General features: G+C 42.0%; 2 protein-coding genes across 7 annotated transcripts in view; one reads left to right on the top strand and one right to left on the bottom strand.

Annotated features, from left to right (window-relative positions):
• The window catches only part of CDK17 (cyclin dependent kinase 17), a 131,889-nt gene extending 126,720 nt beyond the window's left edge, over positions 1–5,169 (top strand). For 3 of the 5 annotated variants that reach the window (XM_040408184.1, XM_040408193.1, XM_040408201.1), the window contains one exon: positions 236–5,167. In XM_040408184.1, coding sequence (XP_040264118.1) covers positions 236–273 — 38 coding nt within the window. In that variant the 3' untranslated portion in view covers positions 274–5,167. Of the gene's footprint in view, positions 1–235 lie in introns of all 5 variants that reach the window. The other 2 variants (XM_040408215.1, XM_040408209.1) reach the window with 2 other exon arrangements.
• A 725-nt stretch (positions 5,170–5,894) lies between these two features.
• ELK3 (ETS transcription factor ELK3) overlaps positions 5,895–13,902 on the bottom strand; it is a 107,063-nt gene continuing 99,055 nt past the window's right edge. For both annotated transcript variants that reach the window (XM_040408162.1, XM_040408171.1), the window contains exons 2-5: positions 13,437–13,645; positions 11,414–12,235; positions 7,567–7,689; positions 5,895–6,797 (exon numbers count right to left, since the gene is read on the bottom strand). In XM_040408162.1, the coding sequence (XP_040264096.1) occupies positions 6,699–6,797; positions 7,567–7,689; positions 11,414–12,235; positions 13,437–13,645 (1,253 nt within the window). In that variant the 3' untranslated portion in view covers positions 5,895–6,698. The remainder of the gene's footprint in view (positions 6,798–7,566; positions 7,690–11,413; positions 12,236–13,436; positions 13,646–13,902) is intronic.

Raw genomic sequence — 13,902 nt, 5'->3', positions numbered from 1 at the left:
ACAAGAACCACTACCAGTCATAAAGTGACAAACCCCCCTGCTTAACCCTCACTTAACAAGAGTTCTTTTAGTCCTTTTGAGTCCATCCTTTGGACTTCCTCTCTGGCATTGTGAAAAATGATCTCCATGTCATTGTACACAATTCTAAGCTTAGCTGGATAAAATAGCTAATATATTGAATTTTTTTTCCTTCATACACAGTCTGGTTACAATGTGTTTTCCGTCTTGTTTGTAGGGCACGGCAAGAACAGAAGACAGAGCATGCTCTTTTAAGCTGTTTTTACGATCTGTTTCATACCAAGATCAGAAGCTTTGGTGGCAACTCTTACTTCTGGTGGACTATGGACTGTTTGTCAACTTTGACCTACTGACAGTGGAGTTGTTTATTTCAGGCCTGCAGATTTCCTTTCCCCCACCTCTTTTTTAATATATATATATATGTATATGTATATATATATATTTGTTGTCACAGTGTGACGAAGCTTGTACAGTCGGTTTTGAGGTCTCCTCTGCTGTTAGAGCCAGTAGGTTACAGCTGTCGATGTGACTGTAGCTGCAATTCTCGTGCAGGACTGAGACACAACGCGTCGTTATTTATTGCCGAATCATTGCTGCTAAATGACTACTGTCTGAATATTTACCACAACAACAGTTGAATGCCTGAAGAAGTTGCAGTGGCTTTACAATCTGTGAATGCATCGTTTTTGTTTATTTTTTAAGCCCAATGTTTTTGTTTTATCCCTTTTTTTTTTTTCTCTCTTTTTATTAAATTGTATTGTTTTCTTTAATACTATTTTGCTTTGCTTGGCCTTGAATATATTGGACCACATTTGACGTTTCAGCCGACCATCAGTTTCTTCCATTCAAATTCTAATTGGCCACAATATTTTGTGAGTACACTACAAATATCAGAAATCAATATTTTCCTGAGGTAGCAGATAATCTGTTTACTAGAAAATCACGTATACCTTATGATGAAAAATGACTCTCCCTTGTAATGTAGTAATTTGTGTTGTAAAATTACCAAAATGTGCCTCTAGCACGATTAGTAAGGAGCAAGAGAAGTTTTCTATGGCAGTTTTATTAAGAAAAGTCAGATAATGTCTTTGTTCATAAAGTGGGGAGCGCCAGAGACCTATTGTAAGGGAATTTTTTAAACAATTTAAGCCAATTTCTCTGATACATAACAATTGTAAATTGGAGCATGCCACATTTGCGCTAATATTTGCAAATTTTTACTTCTTTTATAGCTGTTGAAAAATGTGCGTGGATTTAGGCAGAAGGGGCTGGGGGAATTATTGGCCCTATCATTTACATCACAAATTGGTGTAAATAGCACAAATCTATACCTGCCATATTGACAGGCAAAGATGTGGCAAATTTATAAAAAGCGTGCACCACTTGATAAATTTGGCACATCTTTTTCCAATGTACTTTGGTTTAAGACTGGTGTATGAAACGTTAGACTTCTGATTTTTTTTTTTCTGGAACAGAATATGCAAAAACAGGTCTAAGATATTTTTGCTTTTCATTTATTTTTTTTCTCCCAGCGTTTTCTAGGTTCGGTTGAATCTGTTGTACATGTAGTAGCAGAACTGAATCTGTTTTTTAAAGGGATATTTCTAGGTTCTAGTTTTATGGCATATCACTATAGCAGGACCCCTCCAATCCTTTAAACAAAAAGACAGTAAGGGCTCAGGCACACGAACGTTTGCCGCCCGTGCCGTGCATTGGGGACCGCAAAATGCACGGGCACCGTCTGTGTGGCCTGTGCTGATAGATGCGGACCCATACTCGTCTGCACCGCAGAAAAATAAAGCATGTTCTATTTTATTTTTTTTGTGGTGCAGAGGCACGCACCAAACGCCACAGAAGCGCTCCGTAGTGCTTCCGCGCTGTGCCTTCGCTCTGTATCTTCCGGATAGCGGACCTATTCAAGTGAATGAGTCTGCATCCCTGATATGGTGCGCACACTGTCCGTCCTCGTTTATTGCGGACTTGCTGTTTGCAGGCCGCAATACGGGAACGGCTGGAACATGTTTGTGTGCATGAGCCCTAATATTGTTCAGGGCAAGTAATTGAAGGATTTGCAGCACTTCACTACAGCTGCTGCCCCTTTATTATGAAGAAAATGTATTGTAGATGTTGCATAAATATTCCCACTGACATGATATAGTTCTATAAGAATGCCTTAAGTGTTCTAGTGCTCTTGATTTCTTACTGCAGCACCAGAGTTCAAGGACCCCCTCCCCCGCCTGTGGATTCCTTGTGCCGGCGCCTGCCACTTCCATAGAAATAAAGATTGTATGGAAATAAAGATTGTGCCTGATACATGACCACTTTCTGTGCATAATTCTCTTCTTGCACCAGTGCTTAAAGCTTTCAGCGCATGTGCAGATAGAGGAGATTTCTTATGAACGTATCTGCACATTTCCTGAATTTTTTTTCATGTCGGTGCAGAAGAGGACACTGCTGGAAAAGTGGTTTCCTGGGTAAATCATGGGACCGCTGCCATCCTGATGGCTATGGATGCAGAGGCTGCCAGCATCCACCATTTACACATGGATTCTGTAGGCAGTGGGGTCTTGTATTTGGGGTGCTGCAGTACCCACCAGTTTGACCTTTTTACAGATCTCTTCAGAAAGTGGACAGCCCCTTTTAAGAATAAATATAGCAGCTAATGAGTCCTTGCAGCTACATGTGTATCAAAAGATTCCGATGCTCACACATGGATAACTCTGGTGCGAATTGGTTGATACAAACCGCCAGAATGACTAAATAGTAAAAATAATTGGGTTAATTTTTCAAACTGGTGAAAAATAGAATTCTTAGTTGCCCATAGCAACCAATCAGATTCCTCCTGTCATTTTCCAAAGGAGCTGTCAAAAATGAAAGGTGGAATCTGATTGGTTGCTATGGGCAAACTAAGCCAGTTCTACTTCACACCAGTTTGATAAATGATCCCAGATGTTCTTACTGTGTGTATAGTATTCAAAGGTAAAACATGCCACATACCATCATATGCTGGATAGCAGAAGATGTCAGATAAGGTTTTGTAGCATTAATGTACCATACAGTATTATACTGCCGGGAAGATACATAAGTGATCTTTGTATGTCCATTAAACCTCATACTGTTCATAGAGGTTGAAATGATATACCAAATACTTTAAATAATATATGACTAAATCCCTCAAACCACAGAATAAAAAAATAAAGATGCTCTGCGGAGAGGGATGGTTTTATTACTGAAAAACGAAATCATTTTGGAGAAAATAATTAAAATGATTCTAAACTTGATGGGCCCTCAGTTTGGATTGTTGGAGCTCAATGAAGTGTGTATGTCACATGCTACTATGTTTCCCTGCCCTCTGATCAGATTATACACTTGTTCTACTATAGCTGTTAGAGACAACTCTGCATTCCAGAGGGCTCCTAATGACTAAGAAATTTACAATTGAAAACTTATGAAACCTGTCTGGCCCCCAGAACAGGTTAAATGTCTAAGCCATTGCAGAATTGGGTTCTCCTAACCAGCAGGCCTAAAAGTGCAACATGAAAATTGCTCTGTCTCCAAAAGTAAAAAAGGTGGTCTAAGTTCATACAAAATGTAGGCAAAAGAAGAAACACTCACCTGTTAGAACCGCCACCACTCTGGTGCTGTGCGCATCTACACACCGAGGGCTGCAGCCTGCAATCACTGGCCTCGAGCCCCATGCCCAAATATTTTATCCCCTTAGACAACCCCTCTAATCTTCTTTTTTTTTTTTTTTTTTTTTTTTATGACATCACTTGTCACACATCGTCCTGAATTTGGGGTCAGTGTGTTTATTATCTGAAGTACTGCGCGCACCTTTATCATGAACACATTATTATGACTGTAAATCTTCAGAAACTAGCTGGTATATCCTGAATGGACTGTATGGCGGTTCTTTGATCTAACTCTGTAGAGCGTTCAGGGATCTGCTATTTCTGTTTTGATAAAAAAAAAATAGACTTTTAGGCAATTTAACAGTATTACGTGACCTTCTCCCCCTTTATTTTATTCGTGAATAGTGATTGTGGAGCACGTGGGTTGTTTTGTCAATATAACCAATAGGATATGGGATTTGATTTTGGTAGAGAACAGCAAGTTCACGTCCAATAACAGTGAATATTGGACCACTACTACTTTTCATAAATTTCTGAAACCAATCCGTAGAGCTAACAATATGTTTATTATGAACTGACAAACCTGTATTAATATTGTACTTTTTGAAGTATGAATATTCAGTGGTATACAATAGTCTTGTTTTCAATCTCATGGGGGACAAATATATTTCTTCGTTGTAAGGCACTTTCCTTCCATCTGAATTTCTTGTACAACACAGGAATATGTTCAATTTGGGTTTTTTTGTTTTGTTTTTTTTTGCTTGATACTTCCCATCCCCTGGTGCTGATTTCTACGGTGTTTTATAAAATTGTCCAGGTTGAAAAAATAAAAATAAACTGATTCTTAATATTTGACATTTACTGTTTGTGGTAATAGTTCAGTAGGTAACCTCAGCAATAATAAATCCTGTTTTGAGTTTACAGTACTCTCACATAACCATATGCTCACTACAATGGCTCTTCATTCAACATGCATTTTCGAATGCCACACAATATATTGGCAGAATCTTCAGTGTTTTCCCATTTAATTTGTCAATTAGTTAGTTTATTATAACAATGTCCTTATAAATGCTTATTAACCACTGCTCTCATACAACTCTTAGGGCTGATTCTCACGACCGTGCTTGTTCTGCGAAACGTGTCAGCCACATAATCCGGACCGACCGTCCTGACTGCATCATAGTCAGTTCCTATCGAATAGTGGGTCTAATATACTGTACTCGCATGATTTGAGTACAGTATGTTACACCCGAGATCAGCTCAGACTGACTGTATCAATACACTATGATGCAGTCAGTATGGGTCAGGGGAGTTATGGTCATTCTGTGAGATGGGTCAAGCACATGGGCCAGGTTTCCCAGACCGAGCACGTCCGTGTGAATCGGCCCTTTATATAAAAGCCTCTGCACTGATGGTGCAGCTTATAGATGTTACCTGTGGAGAACATCTATTAACAGTTGGTCTCATTTTGCAATATTTTCCCTTTACAGTGATGGGGAACTGCTGTCTTATGCTGACTAAATGGACATATCCATAAAACAGCATATCGGTTATGTTCCAAGACATTTTTTCTTTTTTTGCAGGTTTCATGTGAGCAGCTACCATAGTTGCTCCAGGGGTTCTGCACTCTTGTCCTCCACCATTAAGGATATAGTGTGAAATAGAGTTCATCATCTGTATGGAGTTTATCTGTTTTTCCTTATTCTTGTGTGATTTTTCCTTCCAAACCTATACTTGAGGAGCATGCCTTATTTGTTGGCCTTATATTTCAAACACAGCCAGCCCTACAAATTCAGGTTTAAATTGTGTGACTGGGATTTTAACATTTTCATGTTGTGCTTCTATAATTTAGTTCAGATATTGTTACTGAACCATTAATGTATCTGAAACCTCAACAATGTCGGGTAGAGGCCACTCTGCAGTGTCAAGATCTGGGACGAAATTTTTGGTACTTTATATTTTCTTACATACTGAGGACTCGGGTATCTTGTGTATAAAAACAGTGCCAGGGAAAGTGTCCTTGATGTCTGTAGCAACCAGAGTTCAGTTTTCAAGTTATTCAATGTGATGCCAGGTTGCTATGGGTAGAAAAGTAACTTAATTCACTGTGAGCACCCCCACAGCTTCCCCACCGATAAAATAAGATCACTGGAGTATGACATAACACCATACATTTCTTATGCTGCAATATTATAAATATACTCTCATAGTATATTTTGGGCTTACTTGGAGTCTGATAAAAGTAATTTTTGGAATCTTACATTTACATACAGTATTTTATTTTTATTCCCTACAATGGAAACAGTGTATGTCCATAATTACATGTACATTAAAAAAAGCACTAAATATAAACATTGCTGAGTACATATTTGGGGAAACTGGCACAGAAATTCTATCAGAGGTATTTCTTCCTAAAGGTTTCCCCTAATGCAGGAAAAAAAAATATATATAAAACATTTACAAAAAAAATGATGCAAAAGAAGGCACAGCCGGTTATAGTTTCTATAAGCTGAAGTGCATAACATAGAATTGGGGTGAGGAGCTTTCCATCCTTCTCTGCTGCAATACGCATTGACCTTTAAAATTGGAATACAAAACCTGTAATACATGATAAATCCTTTGTCCTGCTAGTAAATATTCTAGCAGTTTGGTCTGGGTCATAGGAACAATGCTGTACTTGTTCGTGATGCGCCACACATACATGGGATACCATTCAGAGTCTTTTGTATCGAGGCAGGACGAGGAATATACGAGTATACCACCTTCTATCAGACTTTTATCAAGGAGCTAGCTACCAACCAGTCCAGGTACAGTTTATATATGCGGGACATCTTGGTTAACACAGTGTACAGGCCAGTTTCAGGTATCCACCCTGTGACGTACATACTGAAATCCAGGATGACAGGAGACCATGTTTAACCTGAAATTTCTTAAGAATGGGAATACTATGAGGTGATCAGTCTTGCGCACTTCAGACCTGCCCGCTGTTTTTGTGACATCCAGGAGTGCTTATGGAATTGAACATGTCCATTATGCCTTGAGATAACATCAGGACTTTTGAGAGTTTGATGACAGCAGCACTGGAGATGATGACCTATCAAGCCCTGGAAGCTGCAATGGCAAGTGACTGTTCAGCAGGTTTGGAAACTGGAGACAAAAATAAAAACGCTTAGATCTGTTTAAAACACATGGATACTTCAAGGGGTTGTCTCATCTTGCTATGACTAAGGCCACTTTCACACTTCCATTTTGTGCGGATCAGTCATGGACGGATCCGTTCAGATAATACAACCATCTGCATCCTTTCAGAATGGCTCTGTTTGGATTATCTTTAACATAGCCAAGACAGATCTGTCTTGAACACCATTGAAATTCAATGGGGGACGGATCCATTTTCGATTGTGTTAAAGAAAACTGATCCGTCCCTATTGACTTACATTGTGTGCCAGGACGGATCTGTTTGGCTCAGTTTCATCAGACGGACACCAAAACGCTGCTTGGTATCCTCCAAAGCGGAATGGAGACTGAACTGATCCTTTTCCATTCAGAATGCATACTGATCCGTTTTGGACCGCTTGTGAGAGCCCTGAACGGATCTTACAAACGGAAAGCCAAAATGCGAGTGTGAAAGGAGACTAAGCCCTGACCACAAAGTGGCCAGCGCTCGCAGTTTCAGTAGCTCCTATTCCAGTGCTCGGGCGCTACAGAAACAGCACAGCAAGCTATGCGTTTTCGGAGTTAGAGCATAAGCATAGCTTGCTGTGCAACAATGTTTCTGTAGCTTACATGCAATGCAATGAGAGCTATTGAAACAGAGAGCGTTGGCCCACTTCGCTGTTTCCCGGCCACCTGGTGGTGGAGGCTGTCCCATCTTGCCTTAGTAACATTGAGATGAGATGTATTTATTTGCACTTACCTGGAATAGGGTGTTTGGTCCTTGCAACCTGGCAGGACTTAATGGAGCTACTGGGCTGAGGCTGCTCCAGAAGTGGATGCTGGACAAGAGTGGACTTGGAGTTAACAACAGTCCATTAGGCGTCTGCAAGACAAAATGTATATTTAAGCAGATTTATAAAGGACATAATATTTCTTCATTTAGCAATAGACCAAACTTTGTCATAGGGCTTAATGTTACATCCATGTAACAGCACTGAAATCCGCAAGTGTGTATTTTTAGGTTTATTGTAGATGTTGATGTAGATTTCACATTGACGTCTAAGGGGGAAATTGGGCCTCACAAAATCCATAACATGCCAGGTCTAACAAAGTAGACATGACGGGTAAGGGGATGGGCCAGCAGGCCTGTCTCATTCGTCATTTTCTACGCCTGTTTTAGGTATAGAAAATGGTCTAAATTTAAGACCGCAACGAAGCTGGCTTACATTTAGAAGAGGCGGTAGATCTGCCCAAGTTATGTAGAGGTCTGCACCTGTTCAAAAAATCAGCGGTTCCACCACCATCTATAGGGACTATTAAGACTGGCGTCTAAAACGCCAGTCTTAGTAAATGACCCCCTAATGTTTTCTGCGGCACACATGCAAATAGTAGACAACTTTAAACACCATAGGAATACATGGGGAACTATTTATTGTACATATTGTTTTCGCAAATACATTCCGCCCACATGTCAAGGCATCCTTATAACCCATATCAGTACAGGCTCTTGTGACACGTGTAGCGCTCCATTTTCAGATATTGCCAACAGTCATTCCGGTGTCATTCATCCACCTGATAACATGTCAGCAGTTCAGGTGTCCATGTTTCTGTGACATGGTTACCCAGCCTCAAACATCAAAAACAAACTGTTGCCTGAATCGGACATGTATATTTTAAAAGGGCTGTCACAGGAAGCGATAGCATATTGCAAATACGTGATATCGCTTTCTGATTGGTGGGGACCTGACTTCAGGGACTCCCTACACTCATATGATCTTATGAGTGCAGGACAACAGCCTTGCGGGCGGCCCGACATGCATAGCATCATAGTAACCTGTGCTTTCGTGTGCACGATCAATACCGTACCAGGACAAATGGCCCGCTCAAGGACCGTATGTCACGGAGGGCATACGGTCGTGTGCAAGAGGCCTAAAGGAGCAGCAGTTCCCTGCAAATCCAGGGGCATTGCTGAGTAGGGAAAACTTGTGGCATTCTGACACCTACCGATTAGGATATGCAATTAATTTCTATGATAGGAAAGCCCCTTCATAATTTTCATACATGGATATAATGACAGCGACAAAATATGTTCAAGTGTAGTATTTGAATAGTAGGAATAAGTAAAAAGAAGAGAATAAAGCAAGCAAGCACTGTACCACTGATCTGACATATACCAGAATGGGGAATTTAAAAGAATACAGATAGTTTCCCCAAGATATTATGATCACCTCATTGCCAGTTTAGAAATGGGCAAAGAGAAATCACATATGTAAAATCGCTATGTGTGATTACTATTTGAGTCTGTCATGTGCATGGTCCTGTTACTGAATTGTGTTGAATGGATCCGTAATAAGATGCTCAAACTGCACGCAGGACTTTTTAGTGTGGTCTTTTTGACAAAATCTGCAACAGCGGCCCCAAACGGATCTTCCAACAAAGGTGTGAACAAGCCCTAATCTGTAAAACAGAGATGTCCCCTACACATTCCATAGGTTAGAAACTTTGTGAAAGTGTTATATGGTGGCACGTCGAATCCCTACAGAACTGTGGAGACCCTGCGTGCTGCTGTACAGAGTCAATGCATGTGACTTTGCTGTGTATACGGCAGGGCTTGACAAATTTCCTTGGAATCTAGGAGCCAGCTAAAAAAGGTAGGAGCCAGGCGGAGCCGCGTCATAAAATCTATATTGCGATATAATTTTAAGCATGTATATCGCAATATATTGTTTTCTATATTGGGGGGGGGGGGGGGGGGTGTTTAAACTTTTTTTTTTTTTTTTACTTTATTTAATAACTATTAGCCTCAGGGGCTAGAACCCTTGTCATATTCACACACACAGATCTCTATTAGGGTGAATAGGACTTTACACTCTCCCTGCTGCCCTGTGCTTTGTGCACACAACAGCAGGGAGATGACCATGGCAGCCAGCCTCTCATGTGCCCCCCAGCCTCTGATCAGCCCCTCCAGCCTCTGATCAGCCCCTCCAGCCTCTGATCAGCCTCTGATAAGCCCCCCCCAGCCTCTGATCAGTCCCTCCAGCCTCTGATCAGTCCCTCCAGCCTCTGATCAGCCACCCCCAGCCTCTGATCAGCCCCTCCCTCTTATCAGCCCCTCCAGCCTCTGATCAGCCCCTACCCCCCTCACTCTTATCAGCCCCCTCTGGTAACAAACCCACCCCCCCTCCCTCCCCAGTATTAATCATTGGTGGCAGTGGCCACAGGGTCCCCCTCCTCCTCCTCCCCCCATCATTGGTGGCAGTGGGCAGTTCCGATCTGAGTCCCAGCAGTGTAATGCTGGGGCTCCGATCAGTTACCATGGCATCCAGGACGCTACTGAAGTCCTGGCTGCGATGGTATGTTAGTAAGCAGCATTATACTCACGTGCGCCGTGATCGCCGGGAGCTCCTTCTTCTCATAGGTCTGTGCGGCGCATTGCTAATGCTATAAGCCTTAGCAATGAGCCGCACAGACAGAAGAAGGAGCGCCCGGCGGCCACGGCGCACGTGAGTATAATGCTGCTTACTAACATACCATCGCAGCCAGGACTTCAGTAGCGTCCTGGCTGCCATGGTAACCGATCGGAGCCCCAGCATTACACTGCTGGGACTCCGATCGGAACTGCCCACTGCCACCAATGCAGAGAGTCGAGATTGAAGAACATTCCCGGCACCCGACCTCTGACAGGACGCTGTGATCCGCGCGAATAACCCCTCAACTGAGGGGTTAATCGCGCGGATCACAGCGTGCAGTCATAGGGGCCGGGATATTGGTGGCGCAGTGGCCACAGTCCCTCCCCTGCTCCTCCTCCTACTCTGTTCTTAGTGGCCAGCGGCAGCCGCGCACAGTGGGGAGGGAGGGACTCCTCCTCCACTGTGCCGGCTCAGGAAACCATGGTGCGCGCCGAAAGCGCATCTTTGAAAATGGGCTGACAAATACCCAAGCGCCAGGACCAAATTCCTGGTCGCCATGGCGACCTGGTGCCCGGGATTTGTCGAGCCCTGGTATACGGAGCCTTATTTATCATTTGCATGCAGAGCTGTTTTTCTTTGCCTTCTGGTGAACAGATTGGGACACAAAAGAATAATTCAGTGCTCCTGTGTGCGCCAGGGCCTCCTTGAACTTACCAAGCACAGCTCCATCCGTTGGATAGTGGCTGTGTTTGATACTCAACGGGATTGATGAACATCAGTGGAAGGGGAACAGCCTCTTCAAACAGCTCACCGGTGGGGTGCCAAGGGTCGCACCCCTGCCAATCTGATATTAATGACCTGTCCAATCAAAATCTCAGATAATACTTTTAAGAGCATAGATTCTGAAGGGAAATGAATGGAAGGCAAATCAAGACAACCATCACTAAACTATTTTCCTCGCTGATCTCATGGAGCAGTTAAGAGTGGATTTCCCTCTGGGCCAAAACCCTCCCAGGTAACACCTGACACTCTGGAAACCTTTTACTACTTTTCGTTTGCTCTTCATTACATTTCAATATGATGATTAGTGAATTTCACTTCTTTAACTACCTTTGTTTTTTAATTATTTTACATGGCTTTAAATTGTAGAGGTCTTTTGTTAAGTCATGCTTTGTTGCACTGTTGACAGCATTTTACCTGAGCAGTAAAAAAGGCTGGTGTCAAAGATCCTGAAGGAAGTGCTGGGCTGTTTAGGGCAATTGAGCCAATATCAGTACTGGAAAGGAGAAGAGGTGGAGAACATATTTCCAGGCCTTTCGGCTTCTTGGCTTTTGGGGGATAACAGGAAAGCTTTGATTTAGACCCTGATGAGAGGTTTAATGGTTCCATGGTATCAGGATAATCTACAAAGAAGCTCCTTTGCTCTATTGGCAGATTAGGGGACAGAGAAGGGGATCGTGATGAATGTGGTGAAGAAGAAACACTAGCTGCATTTGGTGACACATGAGGAGACCCTTTAGCAGACCAGGTTGATGATAAAAAGGCTGAGGCAGCTGCCGATTCTGAAGTAGAAGGCAGTGAAATTACAGGCCGGACAGTTTCTTTGTCCATTTTGTTTGTAACAAATCTTATAACAGTCCTGACTTCCTCGATAGGACTTTTGGCTTCTGGTCTTTCTTCTTCTTCTTCCTCATCATCTTCCTCTTGAAGCTCCTCCTCTTCCTCTTCAATCATTTCACGTTTAATAATCTTGTAGTTGTCAGTTTGGTGTTGCAATGAATTTATGGTGAAGGAGGAATATAATCCTGAGTTTATATACTCATTGCGGCTAGCACTCTTCAGGGCTGATAAGGTTTGCTTGTGCCTCTCATGGAGATCACTTGGGATCTTGCAATCACTGTCCTGCAGCAAAAGGCTATCCCTGCTCATCTCTACAGTGTGAGGGTCCATTTTCAAGATTTCTGGAAAGGACACAAACTTATAGACAAACTTCTGGCCAATAACTTTTTTGATAATGTTCTGGAAGAAAGATACAAATAATGAATTGTTAATTAGGTTAAAAAAAAAAAATTATGCATTTTCACTCGCACAATCAAATCAAGCTCAAGGAAACAAGAGGCACCTGCCAAGAGATATATTTGACACATGGCTAGACATTTTTTTTTCTAACTTTACACAAACTATTGGTTGGCTTACTCTGCAGAAATTTTGGTGGACACTTGCATCCTAAGCCATGCCTTGTTGAGCTAGGAAACCAAAACCAGGTGAGCTAGGGCGCGCTAGACTATTCTTTGTGTTGCATTCTTTAATTTAATAAATTTGTCTTAAATGAGATGAGGGGGAATGTGACATTCTTGTATGCTAGTTTACTGGCATGTGCCGTTTTGTGCCAAAATTTGCAATTTTCAGCCATCACCATTTTAACAAATAGTTGGCACAGGCAAGTCATCCATTGCCCAATACATTTGCCAATCTGCTTACCATGATGAAAAATCACCTGCGTACCTGTGTAATCTTCAATTACCGCTTTAAGGCACCATGATGTACAGGTATGTCATGAATGAGTGGCAAGGCACAGGAGCTGCAACAGACTGTCTGTAAATGATAGCTGGGCACCTGCTGTAATGGCCAGTGTCAGAGAAAACCGATCCTGGTCAATAGTGACCATGGCATCTATCGACAGTCGGAGGGCTCCCTCTCTCTGCCCATCAGCACTCTGTGAGGTGCTGATGCATTACACTGACAGATTATATGTATTCAAAAACATTATGGGGGTCATTAATTATCCAGAAATACGCCTATATTAGGTGTATTTCTGGAGCAGATTGCGGCGCAAAGGTTAGTTGCGGTGCAATCTTACTTTTCCCCCCTCATGCCAGGTCTACTCCTGTTTTAGACGTAGACGGCTATTTCATACTATAGTTTTAGGAATCCATCAGACCAATTGGGATGGGGAGAGAATTTCTTATATTAATCAATGAGTATTATGGTATACCGTACTCATTAGCTAATGTATATGCCAGACTATTCTCAACGTGTTTACAATGTCCATAATCATTTACATCCAGCACAAGAAAGATACCAGAAGTACATGAGAAGAAAAGTAAGTTCACAGGTTTGCTAAAATAATATGCAGGATTACTGTATTTTCTACTGTCTTGCTGGCATACAATAAGTTATTAAAGCAATTTATATGATGTTTCCCAACACATGCTCATACCTTATCATAATAGTATCTGAGAGCACGGCTTAGCTTGTCATAGTTCATGTTTGTTTTATTCTTCCGCAGTCCCCATAGCTTGGCCACCTCCTCAGCCTTGAGCAGCTTGAATTCACCATCATTGGATGTCCAGCAGATAAGATGCTCGTGTTTTTGATCAAGGAGCAATTGCAACAGAAACTGCCACAGAGTGATTGCACTCTCCATACCTACAAGAAGGAAATGGGACACTTATTCTCTAAGCAGACCACCGTTAAATGAACTACTATATGGGGAGGGAACACTAATAACATTTTCAGTTCCAACCTAACATGATCCACCCTGTAAGTCCAATAGACATTCTTTAGTTTGTATGAAAAATAATGGTTGCAATTAAACCATATTCATTATAACCAATATGAAACCATGCAAAGTCTCCCTGGTCATACTTGTCATAGGCCTGTTCTGACTACATACATCCTTGCAG

This window comes from Bufo bufo, chromosome 1 (assembly GCF_905171765.1).
Source record: "Bufo bufo chromosome 1, aBufBuf1.1, whole genome shotgun sequence".
Taxonomy (NCBI): Eukaryota; Metazoa; Chordata; class Amphibia; order Anura; family Bufonidae; genus Bufo; species Bufo bufo.
This window is presented reverse-complemented; position numbering and strand designations above follow the sequence as displayed.